Raw genomic sequence first — 21,355 nt, 5'->3', positions numbered from 1 at the left:
GGTCCATAGGTAATAGCCTAACGTACTGTACATGTACGAAATAACTCATTGCCATCTGGTCGTAAAATCTGTTATAATATTGAGGCCTTAGTTTTGAAGGTACGTAACAGCTGATGCTGGTGATGAGTCTGAATAAAGTGAGGGATGAGATTCAAACGGATAATTTAGAGGTAACTAGTTTATATTTTGGCTTCTGAAAGCATCTTGGTGAAGTGCAAAGCAATCCCTGCATGGCATTATCAAGTTATTAGTTTCATTGAAGTCATCAAAGATGGTACCATGATGTAGATTTGAAGCAAACAGGTGTGACATCATAGTTTTTTTTTGGTTACGTGAGTGTTTCGACCACGAATTGGAGAGGGTTCCAATTAACTTAATTGATATAATGGGATGTGAAGTTAACATAATGGTATAAGGGCATGTATAGTTAACAATATGACATCAGGGGATGTGAAGTTAACAATATGATATCAGGAGATGTGAAGTTAACAATATGCCAATGACAGTAGTTTATTCACACTGAGATGCATCAGAATCTTGGATGTAGAAAAATAGATGTAGTATTAAATTTGAAAGCAAAGTGTAAAAGAAATTGATCAGTGTGCTTCCATGACATTGCACCTGCTTGCTTCAAGTTCACATTGGGCCAAAAAAATATGTCAAATTATACCAGGATACTTAGAATATGTCCCTCTTTCCCTGCTGTCAATTATGTCTGATATCACAATTATGTCACTGCGCAATGTTCTATTTCTTCGATGAGAAGGCAAATATTTCTGGTTGTATAGTAGGGTTTCCCTAACTTTTTCCCCCCAAGTACCCCTTGTGGATGTCAGAGTTTCCACGAACCCCCAACTATCGAGACACTATCTGAGTCATTTTTATAATTTAATACGCAACACAGTGCTTCGTAATAGATCAAGTTTATAGTGTAATATTTGAAAAAAAAAAGAAGAGAGGAACAAGTAGTTATTTAGAAACTTCAAGATCAGATCAGCTTTTTATCTTCACGATGTACTGTCATGCGTACACCAACTTCCCCAAGTCATGCAGCCTGTGCCTGTTTCGTAATTCAGTTATTTATCACATGCACGGTTCTGTACTACTATGACAACATATGCGTATGAAATGCAAAAAGAGTTTGTCGATAGGTACGACTTTTGTATATTACTAAATTATAAATATATATCAGTTTCTTTGTCTTCACGACAAACTGTCATGCGTACACCAACTTCAGCAGAGTCATGCAGGTTTTATCTGTTTCATATTTCAGTTATTTATCACATGCATGGTACGGTACTACTAGGGCAACATATGCGTATGGAAAGCCAAAAGATTTTGTCGATAGGTACAACTTTTGTACATTACTAAATTATATGATATATCAGATTTTAGTTCAACAAAAAGTACACTAATTTTGAGTTTCAGAAACGTCTCACGCACCCCCTGGGATGGACTCACGCACCCCCTGGGATGGACTCACGCACCCCCTGGGGGTTCATGCACCCCAGTAAGGGGACCCCTGTTCTATAGAAATCTATGTTATCAGGCTGGCCAAAAAGTCTTACTACACCAATATCTTTAATAATAACAACCAGTATGCGAAAAGTATGTGGCGGTCAATAAATACCCTTTTACATGGTCGACAAGCTAATCGCACTCCTGAACAGATTAATTATCAGGGGGTCAGTTTTTCTAATCCATTGGATATTGGAAACATTTTTAATGATTATTTTACTACTATTGGTCCAGCCACTCAACATAAAATTCCTAATGTTAATTCTCACTACAAAATGTACCTGCAAGCACCAGTCATTGACTCTTTATTCATTATTCCTGCAACAAGAGATGAGGTCCTTAAAGTACTTCTATCACTCAAGCCATCCGCTGCTGGTTTTGGTGGTGTTTCTGCTATTATTGTAAAACATGTTGCCCATTCATTATGTATTCCACTCACTTATCTTTGTAATCCCTCTTTTGAGCTTGGTGTTGTCCCCACATCTTTAAAAATAGCTCGAGTTGTTCCTGTCTTTAAGGCCGGTGAAAAGGAATCCGTCAATAATTATAGACCCATTTCAATTCTCCCATGTTTCTCCAAGGTAATCGAAAAAATAATGTTCTCACGGTTATATAACTTTATTGCTAAGCATAATTTACTGTATAACTATCAATTTGGTTTCCTTCCTGGCCGCTCAACTACACATGCTATTTTACATTTTACTTGTAAAGTTATGGAAGCTTTCGAAAATAATCAGTTTGCTTCTGGTATATTTCTGGATCTGTCGAAGGCGTTTGATACCCTTGACCATAACATTTTACTTGAAAAACTTAGTCATTATGGAATCCGGGGAACTGTACTTCAGTGGTTCAAAAGCTATCTTGCTGATAGTCACCAGTTTGTTGTTATTAATAATATAAATTCTGTTTCTAAGCCAATTAAGTGTGGTGTTCCTCAAGGGTCCATACTTGGTCCATTGTTGTTTATAATTTATGTTAATGACCTCTATAGAGCCAGCAACAAATTTCATATAATCTCTTATGCTGATGATACCAACCTGTTCTTTTCCAGTAATGACATTAATTTTCTATTGGATACTATACATAATGAGTTTACATATATTCATGATTGGTTTTGTGCAAATAAATTGCCACTAAATGTTAAGAAAACTACCTCTATTGTGTTTAGTACACCTTCAAAGCACTTAAATCCTAACATTAATAGTATCAGACTTTGCGGTGTTGATGTTATGCTGTCTAAGACTACTAAATTTCTTGGGGTTTATATAGATAATCATCTTTCTTGGAATAATCATATTCAGAATATTTGTATGAAAGTGTCTAAAGGCGCTGGAGTTCTTAATAGACTTCGCCAAATCATTCCCAGAAGCACATTGGTCACTTTATATAATACACTCATACTTCCCTATCTTACATATTGTAATGTTATTTGGGGCAGTACCCATGCCTCTAGAATTCAACCCCTTTACTTACTTCAAAAGAGAGCCATCCGTTATATTTGTGATGCGGATTACCTCCAGCATACAGCACCCCTGTTTACTACTCTTAACGCTCTTAGTATCTATGATATAAATCGAAACTACGTTGGTATTTTTATTTTCAATTGGTTACATGATAATGCTCCGTCGACTTTTCGCAACTATTTTCAGTTACGTAACGATCCTTATCCCAACCGTGCGCCAAATCAATTGACTGTTCCTTACTTTAGACTTAGGTCTGCACAACTTGGTATTCGTTATGTCGGCGTAAAACTTTGGAATTCCCTCCCTACTAATATTACTTGTTGTAAAACTCTGAACACCTTCAAAAAACGTCTTAAAGAGTATCTTATATCAAACTATCATTGATTTTGTATTTTCCTTTCTTTGCCATCTTTGTTCTGTTTTCTCTGTATACTTAAGCTTTCTTTCTATGTTTTATTTGTAAAGGGGTGTCAACGTAAACAAGCTCTGCAGAGCTTCTTGTTGGCACTCCTCAATCTCTTGTTCTCTTGTACATTTACCCACGTCTATTGTCATAATTGCATACTTTAATGCGAGAGATTGAAATAAAGTCTTATGAATTGAATTGAATTGAATACCGGAAGCTGACAACATTAAGTTCCCTTGTCCATACAACTATACTAAACTACCATCGGAAATTAGAATCATCAATTTGTGTGTGTGTGTGCTATACTCTACACACGAGAATAATCAGAGTCTGCCGAAGAGGGCTAAGTTCAATTTTGGGGCTGGGGGGGGGGGGGGTGAGGGAAGGAGCACAAACCTCGAAGGGCTGTGGACAGTATCTTCTTTTGCCAATAAAAGGTTTATACTAACCTTTTTAAATAACAAAATGGCACCTTTTTTTTAATATAAAATATGGCAAAAGAGTATATTTGTCTATAACTCAAACGATCACATCTAATTTATAAAAACTGGTCACCTCTTTTTATAACATTTCTTTAATAAACCGACCCAGCTCCGCGGCCCCTGAGATTAACAAACCTCCAGTAGTATCAGGGTTTTAGATATTGTAGAGTATATAATTTCCTCCGGAATTCAAATGAAACATGATCGGGTAGGGGTAGACATAAAATGGTCTGTAAAGCTATTAATGGGTTGCCTCAGGGCATCAGTTAAAGATGGACCATGATTCTACCGGGGAGATCTCTCCTGAGACAACGAGTGGGATGTTTCAACCATCTGTCGGTGAAAATGGTGACCATTTTGAAACATGCAAAGAAAAATAAATAGAAAAAAAAGTGATTGAAATAACTTCACCGACTGTCTATATATTTCTAGAGGGTTAACTTCATGTCAGATCATGAAACCTTGTCAGTTGATAGAAATGTCAGTCGGCCAACATGTTCGTTAAACCTGTCTTCTCTACGCACCCCCCCCCCAAACCCCCACTATCGCTAACGAATTTCGTCAAATCAAATATTTGAATTTTGCTGAAAACACTCAACACTTGTCATCTCGTCAGCTGTGACGTACTACAACAGTTGAAACTAACGGGAGTTTAGATGAACTAATGAAACAGTCTCCTGTATTACCCGAGATCATTCTAACGTGGAAGTGACAGGATGCCTGTAGGCTTAAAATCTCGCTAAATGTTGTTATTTCTATCGTAACCACTGAAACTACAATGGATAAGAATGAGCCGTCACATCTTGGATAACTGATATGATACCAGGGAATTGTTCCCTTGGTGATAACAGGCCAAAGCAGGTCTTTGACTTTTCTGTTCAGGTAGTAAAACAGAATAGCGCCAACTCTTCAGATGAAACCGATATTGCCTTAGTCAGGCTTTGCCATTCCCACTTTAACAACATGATTTTTTAAATTTAGAAGAAAAAAAATTTGGGAATTATATCAAAACAGATTTGTTACGAGTTACTTCATTTCGAGGTCGAGCAGATGCCTAACCAAATATTTTCCTGTCCCAAGTATGGTCTTGATCGGTGGTGAACTAAAAATTTTCTCTCAAGTCACGAAAAAAAACTTGTTCGAGTCACTGTACTTTTGAAATTCAGTGACTCGATCGTACTCTGCAAGACTCTTTTTTTACGACATTGTGTTACAGAGGCATATAATGTATCGTACAGAAATGCTTTTAATCAAGCCATTTATAAATGATTAAGTCTGATATTATATAGTCAACGTATTGGTTTAATCGGAGACGATCGAGAATTTATTCGTTAGAAAAAACGTATCAATGAAATTCTTAGATAGGTGGCGGAGCCGTATACCATACAGACATTAACAGATGTGCATTTTATTAGTGTGCATTCAACTGTTTTTTTTTTCTTCTTTGAATTATGTTAATTTCAGGTATTACTGTACTTTAACGTCCATGTTGTTCTGTTAGTTTACATAACGGACAATGAACGGTAACTAACGATGAATGTCCTTGCTAAATAACGAATTATAGCCCCCCAACCCCCCCCCCCCCAAAAAAAACAGTAATACGTTACGTGACTACCTTTAGTTTCGGGTTGTTTTTAACAGATACAGCACCGTCTTCTTCGTAACCTCTGATAAAATCTGAATAATTTTAATGTTGATTACAACTTAGGACGTGATACGGTTAACTGTTTTTTGTGTGTAATAAATGATATGAAATCGAGAAGATTTCTCAAGATGTAGACTCACGCACGCATGTAAGACAATACGGGTCAAGCGGTGTACTTGTCACTGTTTTCGGCATCGGTTTCCACGGACTTAATTTTCATCCTCATGCAATTCTTTTAGATGTAATTACCAAGTTGAGTGATTCTTTGATATTTTCGAGTAGCCGTCTATCTCAGACCAGCGGGAAGAAGTGGATGTGTTTAAGATGAAGTTGACCGGTAACTTGAAAAGGTTACCAGTATTATAACTGCAGCCTTCGTTATTTTATTTTTTACTCTCTTATCTTCATCAAGATTTCTATTTATAATCTACCCAGCCTCCACACCAGCTCTCATGTCTAGTTAAAGAGTTTGTTATGTAATTTTGCAATGATCTTGCACACGGAGTTAGGCAACCAAAGTCGAAGGATTTGATCAAAATATTGCAAAACTGCCGACGCTTTTTTTTCAATCGTAGAAAAAACAGAAAAGAAAGTCCATTAAATTTGGAAGTATCCGTTCGTATAATCATTATTTATGTTCAGTACATACTTCATTATCTTTTTTCTATGTTTAGAGCCACGTCATCATTCTCTGAAGCCTTAAAGGAGTTTTCCAGAGTTTTAGCTTTTGCTTATTTTTAAAGGTGGAAAGCCTCAGTATAGCTGTAGAAACATATACTACCACCCAAAGTTGTCTTTTTATTGAACTGTAACGTATCAAGAATATTTGAATCAAACTGCACGTACACGTTGGTGCTTGATATTTTACCTTTATAGCTAGCCTTCCCAGAATGCATAGTTGAACCTCAATTTAGTTTTTCCATCGCGCTTTCCGCCCGCCTAGTCAAGTTGTTAGTCGCAGAATTAAAAATAAAGCAGAGTCAAAGACCTGTAATGATAGTAGTTAGGCTTGTTTCTCACCTTAACGTCATTTTTAATTAAACTATGCGATATACTATTTCTTAAAAAAAAATTCTCGTTATTGAGAACGAGCGACCGCCCTGTAGCTGTTTCTGTACGATGATTGAGTCGTATGATACAAATTGTGAGATACCACTGTTTAACCTTCTTTCCTCCACAATTAACCCTAAAGACTTGTTCAAGCCTAAATATGACATCATCGAGCAACATTGCTTGATTTGTTTTTGTAAGAGTTTTTGCTTCATTTATTATCATGTTTATTTGCTTTAATCAGACAATGGAATTTTGCAAATAATGAATATAACATAATGAGGTTTCTGAAATGAAAAAGTACTGGCGGTCATACAAATATATAAAGAGGGAAGGAAAAAAGACAGTAAAAGGACATCACAAATTAATAAAATGGCAAAAATGCCCAGACACGATTTTTAAACTCCGTAATCCCCAGAAGACTAACCAAACGGAGCAAGAATTTCCTTAGGTTTTATTTGGGGAAGTTGTTACTCCCAAAAAATAAAAAGGCGAAAAAACAAAAATTTCTATATCGTATATAGCCTTCTATCTAAAGATGATGGTGTTGGCTTCGCTTCTATAACTACAACAGATTATTCAAATCACAGTCCAAAGGGATGGGAGCATTTAGATATATATATATATATATATATATATATATATATAGCCTACTTGAAATAGAAAAATCACGACTTATTTTAGACATGCCATAGTGTGATTAACAAAATTATATGCATTCGCGGTGTAGGTAAACTAATATTAAATATACAATACATGAACCAGCTGGATTTTTGCGCAAAATAATTGCAGTTGCACTTTGCGTGACCATCGTTTCACTGGACTTTTTGTAGGTATATTATGCAAATAGTACTTATGATGTTATATATATGGCAAACCGACCCGTCGTTATAACTGAATAAACGTTTCTTTCAATTGACGAAGTTATTTCCAGCCTCTTGCGGAAATTGCAGCCCGAATGAGAAATAAGAAATACATAGGTTTATTTTTCCCGGATAGTCGCCAGAGGAATAATGTATTGATATTATGTGTACAAACGTATACGTTGTAGCAAGACAGAAGACAAAAGTAACTCAAGCATGATGCAAAACTTCAATATTTTATACATTATCACAGATTGTCACCTGCTCTACAGTAAAAGTATAAGCTATTCGTCGTACATGAACGTAAACGGAGATTAAAAAAGCCCTACGTGGACTAATAATTTGTTATATTACCTCGGGGAACGAAGTAATAAAACTCCAGGATGGTAACGGACATGTTTAAGGTTTGACGGGGGAAAAAATTGCAAAATGAGTTCATCAGATTAGTTGGCAACTCTTTTCATTGCCTTTGAATTAACCAAGGCACATAGACAATGAATTTTGTTTTAAGTGGATTTAAATACTATATATATTATGTGTATATATATATATATATACGCATGATATGTACCTTAGGTCGACAGTTTATGGTAAAAAAGTGTACCTTAGGTCAACAGTGTACCTTAGGTCGACATTTCAGTGTCGACCTAATGTTTTCACTACCATTTTAAGACACTTTTTTATTGTCGCAAATAGCTTTATAATGTTCTCCGTCCTCTAAAACGTTCATTTAAAGTTTTTGTTAGGGTCGGTTCAGGGTTAGGGTTAGAAAAAAGGGTTAGGGTTAGATTAAATTTAGTGTGTAAGTCAATGTAAATGTCGACCTAAGGTAGGATCCATAGTTATATATATATATATATATATCCTAATTTCCCCTTCTTCACAAAGACTATAGATCGACCGCGGTCATTAACAAGCTGCCCAAACCAACATTATTATATATGTAATCCAGTTATAAGCCCGTTCGTGATTGGGAGACAATCAGGTATGTAACTCTTGTCAATTTAATTCCATTAAAATAAAAGATCTCTTATTCTTTGTTTTTTAACTCAAAGAAAAATCAAGCAAATTATTGCATATGAACTTTTTGAAGAAAGTGTAGTTTGATATCATGTCTGCATGACTCTTTATTTTTATTTGTGGTCAATTTTAATTTACTCGACCTGCTGCGATGGTGGAAATTTCACAAACCTTTGGGTCAAAAGATATATGAAACTTTCGAAGTAACATGAACATGATTGGAAAAGCCTTCTGCACATGCAACATTTGGAAATAACGTCATACGCTTGTAATTTTGCAAAATTAGTCGTAACTTTATTACGAGAGTTCATATACTTTGAAGGTTTCGCATGAGTACCGTTTTGAAATACATGACTTACCAGTATGCAGTTGGAAACACTTAATACAGCAAATATTGGTTCCGGATTGCCAAAAATAGCCTCTTGCATATGAAAGGAAACAACAACAATAATAACAACAATATATCCCATTCCTAGTGCAGGAACGCTGTTCGGAAATAATGTCTTACTCTAATAGTCAACATAATGATGTCAGAAAACAGGTCAGTGATAGTTATTTCCCAAGTGAAAAGCATTCATAACATCGTATCATTTCCAACATAGGCTTTTCTGTCATAATTGGTATTTTAATGGACCTCATTAGTAAGGGGGCGTTTTTATTTCTTTGCATTTTTTTTTACTATACGTGACAACTCACTACTCGACAGATGCGAGCAAAGAGAGTATAAAAGGAATGGAACAGAGGCTTTAGGGTAAATCAAATTTATCGAAGAAATTTGACAATGTTTTCGTCTGCTATAGTAAAGGACAGAAAATGTCCCTAAAAACATAATCCGTGAATTAGTCATCAAATTCGCAATGACGATATTAGGTTGTCTTTGCACGTGAATCAACAACATGAGATTGTATGATGGAATTAAACGGCTTATAACTCAGCACTAAGAAATTATAGCAAAATTGAAATTGACGTTGTAACCAAAAAGACATGTATAAGTTAGACTGGGGGAGTGGAAATTGATGAACTGGGGTGGGGGGAGGGGTGGTCGTGGTGGCGGCGTTGGGAGGGTGGAGCTATCCAACAATTCTTACATCGTCACTTGTTCCGAGAACAAAATCCTCTGTTATACAATCCATCTCAAAAAGTACAGCTTTAAGCCATGCATTTCGGCAGGTTATATTACCAACTTTACAATTGTAATGAAACGATTTAGGATGGATGTTTATATGGAAGTGCCTGAAGATTCGCGTCTGGAAAAAAGAGGCCCCGACCCGGAATTCGGACGATCGGAAACGTCGCACTTGACATCCTCGATAAATAGAATGAGTAATTGAAACGGAATAAACAGATTCTACAAAGGCAGCATTTATATATAGAGAGTGAGGCCCGGGTTCGAAACCCGGTGGAAGCTGGAAGTTTTTTTCACTGTTGATGATTTTCCAGCTCATTACGATTTTCAATTATATATATATATATATAAATATATATATATATATATTTATATATATTCATACTACCATACCATACTGCATTGGGTTTATACGTAAAGTATTTGAAATACAGGTAATCATATTGTACTTCACAACAACAACATATATGTTTACATGTACAGTATGTTTTGTTTTGAGAGTTTTATTTTTTTAGCTGACATGACTGCTGCTTAAATCGTGCATTAAATTTTAAGTGGATTTGATGATAATGAAGTAACTATATTGGTGTATTTCTAGACTTAAACCTGACTTATATAGCCTACTTATAAACCCCAGGTTGGTGATAATATATAATATTTGAGTTTCACAGTGTACGTTATACTTGATGAGAAATTATAGACTTATGTTCCATATGCTGTACACGTTGCTGCTAAATTTAGGTTTCTCTATTAAATTTTGTATTTGATTTCTGTGTTAGGACCTTCACTCACGTGAAAATGATCAATTATACCGTGCGCTTAATTGGCGATGTGGGCGACGAAAGTAGCTGTACTATATACAGTTTTGGTATAAATGTCTATCGGGAATCAGGGTGTTTTCGTGACCACGTATCCAAATTGTGGCGAATGGAGTAGAAACGAGTGCGTAGTATATAACCTACTAAAATCAGGGATGTGTTAGGAAGACACATTAACCTGCTTGTGCACACACTCACATTTTACAATCAAGAACAATTCTATAAAGATGGCTATAACGCAACATGTTCGCAACCTAATATAATTTTAATTTCATAGAACGAAAGTTGGCTGCATGACGTTGGTATAAATAAGGTAGGGAGAAAAAGGGCCCTTCAAGGGTATAAATAAACTAAACACTTATTGCACCAATTGTTCTTATTTTACTGTACAAAGCAAATAAAGACAGTAAAATCGATGCGAAAATGATGGTATCGACCTCATTACTGCCAGGAAACCACAAATTATACCACATTTGCATGATAAGGTATACTTATTTATCATACTTTTATTTCCAAGTCATAATTAATAAAAAACCGGGCTGCATGATGGATGGGGCTGTTGCACTTTTCGTAACCACTGTACCTGGTTTATCTACTGAGTTTCGATACAAAACGCGGTAAAAACAATTACATCGACATGATGAAATTATTTAGCTGCACCTTAGCTATAGTTTTTAGTTTTTGGTAGAGAAAAAAAGTCGGATCTCATTAGCATGGGATGTTATAAACTGATAAGAATTATAGAAATCTGTTGAATGCTAACCGTAGGAGACAACATGGTGAAATAATTCTAAACATGTTGACTTTTCGCATGCATGTTATGGTGGCTTCTTTTGGATTGATTATGCAAGCTGTAATTCCCCTGTAAATGTAAGCGGACATCAACATGGTGATATCATTTATCTGAAGAAGTTGACCAATCAACGAAAAAGATTGATACAGTTCATTTATGCAAGAAGCCAGATCCCTAAGTTGCTTTTTTGATATTGTGCCGATAATTCTGTTTTCCTAAATAATACTTCACTCATAAATGTGTCGTATATCAATATGGTGATATCATGTATCTGAGCAAGCGTACTTCCTCAACCCATGATGTTGTTTATGGTTAGGTCATTTATAAAACAAGCAAGATCCCTAAGTTGCTTTACTGATGTTGTTCGGGTGATTTCCCCCTTAACAATAGTTCACTCCTTAACTATCATATATCAACATGGTGATATCATGTATCTGAGCAAGCATACTACCTCAACCCATGATGTTGTTCATAGTTAGGTCATTTATGCAAAAGCCGGGTTCCTTTGTTTCTTTATAGATGTTATGCCGGTAATTTTCCCCACTAAATAATAGTTCACTCCTAAACGTATCCTATCACACGGTGATATCATCTATCTGAGCATGCATACTTCCTCAACACATAATGCTGTTTATGGTTAGGTCATTTATACAACAAGCCGAATCTCTAAGTTGCTTTACTGATGTTGTGTCGTTAATTTTGTTCCCTAAATGATTGTTCACACCTTAACGTATCATGGTGATATCATTTATCTGAGCAAGCATACTTCCTCAACCCATAATGCTGTTTATGGTTAGGTCATTTATACAACAAGCCGGATCTCTAAGTTGCTTTACTGATGTTGTGCCGTTAATTTTGTTCCCTAAATGATAGTTCACACCTTAACGTATCATGGTGATATCATTTATCTGAGCAAGCATACTTCCTCAACAGATGATGTTGTTTATGGTTAGGTCATTTATGCAACAAGCCGGATCCCTAAGTTGCTTACCTGATGTTTTGCGGGTATTCCCCCCTCCCCCCCCCCCCTCTAAACAATAGTTTACTCCTTAACTATCATATGTCAACATGGTGATATCATGTATCTGAGCAAGCATACATACTTCCTCAAACCGTGATGTTTATGGTTAGGTCATTTATGCAAAAAGCCGGATCCCTAAGTTGCTTTACTGATGTTGTGCGGGTATCCCCCCCCCCCCCAAACAATAGTTCAATCCTTAACTATCATATACCAACATGGTGATATCATTTATCTGAGCAAGCATACTTCCTCAACCCAGGATGTTGTTTACGGTTAGGTCATTTATGCAGCAAGCCGAATCCCTAAGTTGCAGAGAAACTTTAGATAAGAGTGATATTTGCTGGTAAGACTATTCTATAAGATGAAAACTTAAAAGAACAAGGTTAGCGAATTGTGTCTATGACCATCGAAGAGGGTTGCCATAGAGATACGACAAAATCAATAAGTATATTCTTAATGATTACATCGAGTTTTGGCAATCTACTCATTTCATACGTGTATATAGTGTTAAGTTGAAAATCCTGACGATGCTTGGAATAATAAAAAATAAAAAACACTTTTCAATACATTATTGATACACATCCTGTTGTAGCAATCAAAATATTATTTATTGCGCCATAAGTTTTATCGCCTATAAGGAGCCTGAGTGGCTAAAAAAACAACAACAACAAAACAGAGAATAATAATTCATGTCTTCATGGCGACGATAAGTTATAAATGACATTAAAAGCTGACTAAAATAAATTAGAGGAAAAAAAGGAGAAAAAAAATTGAGAGAAAGAAAGAAAATAATCAACTCTATATTAGTCGTATCATATCTGTCTTGATTCTGATTGGCCACTAAGATGCTAGTCATTAATATTTTATTTACCAAGAGGCGAATGTTTCGTCTCCTTTTTATTTTTCATTAATTTTACCGATGAATTCCTAGCAGATCAATTCATAAGGGCAATTACATTGTTAACAGACTTCCCCTAATTGCGTCTTGGTTTTAATGACATGCAATGTCAGAGGTTTAAAGTGAATCTCGCGGGAAAAAAACGATAATGCCAGCAGCCCTCGGGTTATGATTTGTCTTCGATATCGAAATGATGCTAGAACTTAACGTACAAACGATTTCGAAATAACTATCGAGTCATAACTCGCTCATCTTCCATCAAGTGCTATTTTCATTAGGTTGCGGGGTTTCAAACTGCAGAAAACTTTGGGAGTTATAATAGTATCGATATAGCTCCAGCCTATTACTATAGTAGGTGTGTGAAGCCATCATCATCACAGCGGACCTTTCAACCAATCCAAACATTCGTTATATCTCATCGACACAATGAGACCAACACTGCCAATGTCCTGACTTTTTTGTTGTTCTGGTATATCGAGTTATATATATATATATATATATATATATATATATATATATGTCGACTGACCTTATCCTTCTTTAACAGTGCTCGGTATTCATTTGCAGACACAATCGAGTAAACAGCACAACAACATTTATATAGTGTTATACGTCTGTTAACGATTTACTTTGAACTTATTCCGCTTGATGTTAATACTCCCACCAGTCAAGACGCACACCATGTTCACAGCGTTGCGGTATGTATTACAACGTCTACCCTCATTTGACGTCAAACACTGTAATGATCACACGTTTACCGTAAGTCTCGTTATAAGCAACAGGACATTGAAAGTGGTTTTCGTCCCAAGACTCATTCATATCAAAACAAGACCGTATATCAGCCTCGTTACCGTTGCAACTGGTACTGTCTTATACAAGAAGCCCGAAGTTAAAGGGAGTTAAGACTCGCGCAAAAGGAAACGTCTGAATGCCGGTAATCTGACCTAGTTTCGAAGGAGGTGTAACAAAAGTGTTAGACACCACCATCGATCCCAGAAAATGCACACACAGCTTGCTACCGTCGGTAATGAGACACTGGTGTACAGTCAATACATGCAGCTACGTTCAATACCCACAACACAGTGTACATAGTAGCGATGGACATCTCAGGTCCAGATAAAAGATAACAAGGTATCACGTTTCACTACTTGTAGCGACAAAAAAAAAACACACTTTACTTGCAAGCAACGGAAAGTTAACTTTTTCAGAGGGCGGCACGTGGTTTGGGGCGAGTCTTCAATGCCTTTAAGCGAACACTTTCACAAGTAGAGGCTGGGCACAAAAACCAAATGACTTTACTGACCCACTCTCAACCCCAGTTCCCTTACGTAGACACTGTTAGCATGACGATGTGACGTCAAATGCGTATAATCCACGGTATCCTGCTGATGTATATCTCGCATTGTTTCTCTTGCTTAAAGTAGCGCACAAAAATCGCTTCTCTCCGGTTTTATTTATTAACTTATTTATTTTTGCTAAGTTAATCAAGCGTGGTTTCTGTTGTGTTACGCATGACGGACGGACAAACGAAGTACCCATTCTTCCAATATTACGTCAACCACAAAGAAAAAAAGCACATGATTCCTGTTATTCATTCATCACTACATATTTTTGCTGAATTTCCTTTGTCCCATATATTTACTGCATAAATCGATCAGCACACAACACGTAATATAACTTCTGTGGATCCAACGTAGCCTATATATTCTCTCTTCCCGTCTGTCGTTCTACTACTTCGGCATGTCAATCAAACGTTCTAGTGCTCAGTAGTATACGCTGTATTGATACCCGCACCCTGCAGTCTACCCCCACGGGCCATGTGTAAGGTGTGTTGTCCCAATAACTTCCATCTTCTTCTTCTCTAATTCCGTTTTTGTTTTTCGTAAGTTAATAGTTATAATATCAGGCACGACCATGCTTGCATGTATCTTCCATGCACTGACATTATCGTTATCATTAGTACACAATTTTATAACACAGACTGAGAGGTATACCGATAGCCTACGGGGTTTCCCCTCTATGTCTTGTACGAGTGCAGCTCCAGCGACAAGTCAATGATGAATAAACTTTAACCATACGTATGCACAATATAAATGTATAAATAGTGATGTATACGTGATAGCAAACTGACTCAAGTGGTTTTGTTCCCCTTGTGGGGAGTAGCCTACAGTTTATTCTTCACTAAAACATTATACGCTTTTTTTGTTCTTCTTGAAAGAGGAGAAAAATCCACAATGTGAAGGAGAAGTCATGATGTTAATACATTGACTAAATTAGTGCCGTGCATCACAGTATTCCTATATAAAAGAAAACATCAAATTTCATAGCATGCATGATTTTGAAACCAACGCCATCTGGTGGCGGCCGTCATGTCGAGAGAGTCACAGCGTGCGTACTACAGAACAGAATATTAACCTCATTATAAACCGTCTACCCCCGTATAGGTAAAAGACAATCGCAGCAACTCTTGAAGGTCCTCGAATTCTAACTTTTGCATACTTCGGGAGTACTGAATAACAGCCCGTACGCAATAGGCTATATATATATATATATATATATGTATATGTAAATATGTAGTAGTGATTCCCTTTATAAACTTCGACGTGTATATAAAATGTGAGGATCTTCGTTCGGTTCTAACGTTGAGCTAATACGTTAAGCATATATATATTTTTTTCTGTATGCTGAAAAATTCGTCGGATACACCACACCCAAAGTGACGATATCGTGATTATAAAATGCGGACGATTTTAGTTGATTGTTTTTTTCCCTTCATTATTTGATTTCTTGGTTCGTGCGACACTTAGTTGGACCTATCGTTATCAAAATATCACATTTTTGTTTGGCTATATCTCTGGCTACGTATTCTGTGAGTGTTGAAATATTTAAGCAGAAACATGTGTGTGGCTTCGATGTCCGGTCGTTTGCTATATATGATGCTGAAGTTTCAAAATAAATTTTGGACGCATTTAAGCTCCAGGTGACTAAACGACCAGAAAAATGAAGGAAAAAAGTACATAGGCTTATATACGTTTTAAGTCACTGAAGTGATATTCATTAAAGAGGTTATAGCGACGGATATTCGATGTGTTACCATCTTTATTATTATTATTTATTTATAGGGAGGACGCTGGTTTAGTTCTTCTTGTGAACACCGTTGCAAGTAACAAAACGTAATATTTTGTAAAAGATTTGGAAGCGAGAGAGAGAGAGACACACACACATTGTAACTCATCATTCAGAAATTTTCTTCTTCAGAGAAGAAGTAACAGCTCCTTTCTTTCTGGGTGAACTTTTCGCGATTGGTTTAAATTCCTTATGCTGTAATTCGGTGACAGATTGCTCTCGTTAACGTGATGAGCAAACGCAGGTGTCCTGTAGCGTTCGAACAATCCTAACCAATCAGAACTTTCTTGGACGTGAACTTTACACTAATAAACACATTATCAGCGTGAGATTTCATCAGGGGATTTGATTTAAAAAAAAAAAAAAATAGGAGAAAGAGAAAAATAAAACGTCTTGTCTAGTGAGAACGTCTCATACTTTTACATAAAAAATCTCACCATTGATTAGATTAGCAATGGCAGTATGAGCATTGACCTACAAAAATATGTGTGGGTTATGGATTTGATTCGAAGAAAGTATGGATATATATATATGAAGCAGCTGATGTTATAAGAATGTGACAATGTGTTGGTGCCGCTTTATTCCTCAATGCACTGTCTACAAGTTGAGATGGAATTCTAAAAGGTCTATTAGTTACAAGAGAACTATATGCTATTTCGTCAACGTATAGCTCTCTTGCTATTTCCTGTTGAAATGAACTCTTTTAGTAATATATAGTAATAGATATCCATTCGGAGGCTAAACGTGGTAATTTCGCCGCCCATTTGTTATTTTTTATTTTCTGGAAAAACGTTTCACTCTCTCAATTTTGGAATATATAAGAATTTCATTCTAGACCGGTGACGTGGAATTTTTGCAGTGATTTGTAATTTACTTTGTTAACAGACTGACAGACGGACAGACTGACACGCAAGTCAGGTGTTGCTGTCCTTGAATAACTATACAATTTTAATTTTGATGTCACGATGGCGGCGTCCCAAGGAGACGATGAGGATGTCTCAGGTGATGGAGAAGAGGTAAGCATCATGGCTAATAATCAACAAAAGGCCGCATATAAGGACTTAATTTAAAGAAGGTACGATGGGTGGGAGGGGGTGGGGTGTACTGCATTTGGCAAACGTAGCATTCTGGACCTGTACGCAAAGGATATAGTTCATTGGTTGCAAATGAAGTGTGAAATAACATATACATACACAATGAAGAGAGCCATGCAGTATATACTGTAGGATTGATTTCGATGTCCATTATTATACAATTATAGAAACCTTTTTGTATAAACTTGTGACCTAGTGCAATTGCTGCCTTACATAATCTGCTGTAGTTTGTGAGGTTTTTTTTTTTTTCCTTCTTTCTTTCTAAAGGTCTGTGCTTTTATATGTTGTTTTGACTAACCTCTTAATCTACGTTAATGCATTCAATTCCTCAAACGTTAAATGTAAGTTAAATTTAACTGTCTTCTGTGTTTGCGTATATAGTGAGTTAAAAACAAATAAATAATTGATTAGACATATAGAGTAGTATAAGGGGGAAAAAAAATGCTCGTCTAATGGATAGTGGAATTAAGTGTCCCGATGTCAGTTATCATTCGAACGAAGCTTATAGGCTAAAGTACTCAGACTCTCAATGGGCACCAGAATTTCCATGGTTGGAAGGGCGTGGGGAGGGGGTGTTAATATCTATATAAACATTTCTTTTTTGAAGAGATGTACGATAGGGCAGTGACATCTCCAATGAAAACGGTAAATGTGTCCTTTTTTGTCGGAATGTTCAGAAAATCAATGCCATAAGGAGTCCCTGCTATGGGCAGTTCAGATTATTGACACCAATTTCATGATCTGCTGTGCCTAGACTGGAAATATAATCTGTCTAACTGTCAGTGCTCCAAAACCTACTTCTGGGGAGTATAATCGTAGTATATAAGATCAGCATGAGATGTAATAATCCAACAATTCATATCCATGTCTTGTTTTATATTGTAAGGCTAATATAATATCAGGAGTGCACAGCTGTGCATGACCTAGTCAGGTGCAGTGTTTCATTTTTACATTTCTCATGTCTATAAAACTTACATGTGACTAGGCCTAGACTATATACCTATATCATTACATGGATAGGTTTAGCCTAATTAACTGACATTTCAGCCAAAACCTGTCAAATTTTGAAACACCAGTAACCCCCCCCCCCCCCCAGCCCATGCAAGCACTGATTTTTTACCAATTAAGATTGCGGTATAGTCTAGATTATAGGTTAACCACACACGAGTTTCATGGTTCTTATGAATGAATATACCAACATTATATGTACGTATATAGGTTGACTGCCAACAAGTATCGTCAATGATCACGTAACACTTGGAGTTGTCGGATGAGCAAAGTCCCAGCTGACAGCTCATATATTTATAGGACATTAATCAGCACGCGATACTGGAAACCAATTTAGTTAGTCTGAATTTTGCTTCGTTCGTGTGTATAATAATTCATTTCACCACGTTTTCCAAATCATTAAATATTCTCGGTTAATGGACCATGGATGACTTGGTATGATACATTAGGCTTACAGATAAGTGACATCTGTTAATGTAGGTCACATATCTTTATACGAAATTCGGGTGTTTGAGAAATAAAGCCTTCCATGTAAACATTTGACGCCATTAGTACCTCACAGTAAGACATACATCATCATCATCATCGCCATCATTCATCATCAAAATCATCATCATCAAAATCACCACCATCGTCGTCGTCGTCGTCATCATCGTCGTCGTCATCGTCATATTTCATGTTGCAATGGCGTATGTTGTCGTATAGAACCAACTTAACGTGTTAACCTCTTTAACGTTAAGAAACACGAACATATGTAAGACGCATATGCCTACACTTCCTCCTTATAAGACTCAAGAAGTCTACATCATACGGAATATGCCGTGCATAAAAAAAAACATGTCCCCCCCCAAAAAAAAAACAACGGCAGAGTCCAACTTCACAACATGATGAGAACAGACGTTTACGATATGGAACGAACCAGGAGTGTCTCTCATGATCCGGGAGTTATATAAGCAATGATCCTTTGTATATCATTAACACGTCACTGGGCTAACTTTCTAGGAATGGAATATACAGAATTCTATAAAACGAGAACTTAAATGAAATAGGTCGACGGTATAATAGTAAACGTATTAACAAAAATGTTTATTTTATACCGAGTCTCGAGCGTTGAGTTAGGTAACCGAAATGTATACGAAACAATGTTATTGCTAGTATAATGCTTATGATGAAACGTTGATGCACTTATGCTATACCACTATAAGCAAAGATGTATGTTCCCAACTAAAATGCGAGAGTAAAGTATTTTCATTCACAACATATGCCGGTATAGCGTATACTGTATACTATGCATTATTTATGCAGCATGTTTAATTGTTGACACTGAATAAAAACCGATTCATAACAAAGGTTTTCGTATATTCAGCGTTCTATAAGACATTAAGGTTTTTGTTTGTGTCCATACTTAAAATCACAAACATCACCACACGGTAATGAAAGGCAAACGTCGTTACTAATGCATTAAACGTGCATGCATGCCGTTGAAAGACGGGAACGGAAAATCTCACCAACTGCTCCTGAATTTAGTAACCAGACATGTTTGGTTAAAAAAACTAACATCCTTTCTCATATCTATGATGTCTTATCAAAATGAAAGAATGAGATCGATATTGAGAAAAAAGAGTTAGATTTTTCTATAATTTTCATGTAGTATTTTGTTTTTCTTTACATTTGTTAAGGAAATTAGATTTTAACTATATAAGTAAGTACAAGCAATTATTGCTTTATTAAATCCCAAACCGCCGAAAAACTGCACTTTTGCGGCCAAAAGTTTCAACTTGAAAGTATAATATAAAGATGAATGGGGTACAGGAGAAACTACCAAAGACATAAAAAACAAAAACAAGTAGTAAACAATGTAAAGCATATAGAGTCAACATAGAATGATTTAAAAAAATCCTATTATGAATACTAATCGCGCGGCACCCAAGAAGGAAGAGTTAAGTCGATTCGTGTGCCCCGTCGGTGTCTCCATGCAGTCTGGAATAAATCGACCAGTCATCTGACCATATACAGTTTGAAAAGAGCCCCCCCCCTCCCCCAAGCAGACAAGGAACGCAACCTGTCACGTACGCGACTTTCTTAGACTGAATCTATCGACAGCAGACTCTTCCCGATGATCTACCCCCCCCCCCCCCCCGTTTAATGCTGTCGTTAAGACCCTTTGTTCTTGAATTTGATACCGTATGTTAAAGACAATATACAAATAAGACCAAACACTGGAGGCAATAGAACTGTAGGAAAGTAAGAAAAAAAATGTCAGTGCTAAGATGTTAAAAGATTAGTAAGCGTACAGTAACAGTCAAAATCTTTAGTTTTCAACCTCTGTTCAACATAATTAAACATTTTTATTCCAGCCCTTTTTTTTGTCATCCACCAAACCGCCATGCAGATAATTTACATGACGCCACCCTCTCTCTCTCTACAACTCTGTCCCCTATATTCACAGAATCCGGTATGAGTTTGCTGTGTTGTTGTATTTTTTAATCTAAAGTTTATACTTTTCATAACATTAAATTACAGATATACAAATGCACAATACCCTATAACATATAGAGAGCCTACGAATGAACTATTTTCACCCCAATATTGAACTCCTTAATGAGGTCCTCATTTTACTGTACATGATATGGACTTCGATATACGTAGAAGTTAAATATATACTCCTAAGACAAAAATATTCGATTTCAACGTGACACGTGAAGTTACACGTCTGAGCCTGATAACCCCTCCCCTTCTCCTCTCCTCCCCTCGCCTCCCCTTCCCCTCCCTTACCCGGCAGTGAGGTACCTACGGATCACAAACTATGAACTGTCACAGCTTGAATCTCTAAGGAGAACTAGGCCTACAGCTGAACTTTGGTTCAGATTGTAATTTCTTTTCACTTTATCAAATCACGTAATATTCCCAAATAATTGATGGATGACTTGATTGACAACATTTTAAGTTTGGTAAGTGATATCTCAAAAGACTGGAAATAATCGTCTGTGCTTACAAGTATATATATATATAGATACAAGAGGC

At 36.4% G+C, this 21,355-nt stretch overlaps 2 protein-coding genes across 3 annotated transcripts in view; both read left to right on the top strand.

Annotated features, from left to right (window-relative positions):
- The window catches only part of LOC139961618 (BRISC complex subunit Abraxas 2-like), a 270,695-nt gene that overhangs the window by 177,187 nt on the left and 72,153 nt on the right, over nt 1-21,355 (top strand). The window lies entirely within an intron of this gene.
- Nucleotides 15,505-21,355, top strand: part of LOC139961879 (uncharacterized) — a 48,177-nt gene continuing 42,326 nt past the window's right edge. Inside the window, exon 1 of one of the 2 annotated variants that reach the window (XM_071961494.1) lies at nt 15,505-17,245. In XM_071961494.1, the coding sequence (XP_071817595.1) occupies nt 17,187-17,245 (59 nt within the window). In that variant the 5' untranslated portion in view covers nt 15,505-17,186. The remainder of the gene's footprint in view (nt 17,246-21,355) is intronic. The other variant, XM_071961495.1, reaches the window with a different exon arrangement.

Source organism: Apostichopus japonicus, chromosome 20 (genome assembly GCF_037975245.1).
Source record: "Apostichopus japonicus isolate 1M-3 chromosome 20, ASM3797524v1, whole genome shotgun sequence".
NCBI lineage: Eukaryota > Metazoa > Echinodermata > Holothuroidea > Aspidochirotida > Stichopodidae > Apostichopus > Apostichopus japonicus.
Note: the sequence above shows the minus strand (reverse complement) of the source record. Positions and strands in the feature narration are given on the sequence as shown.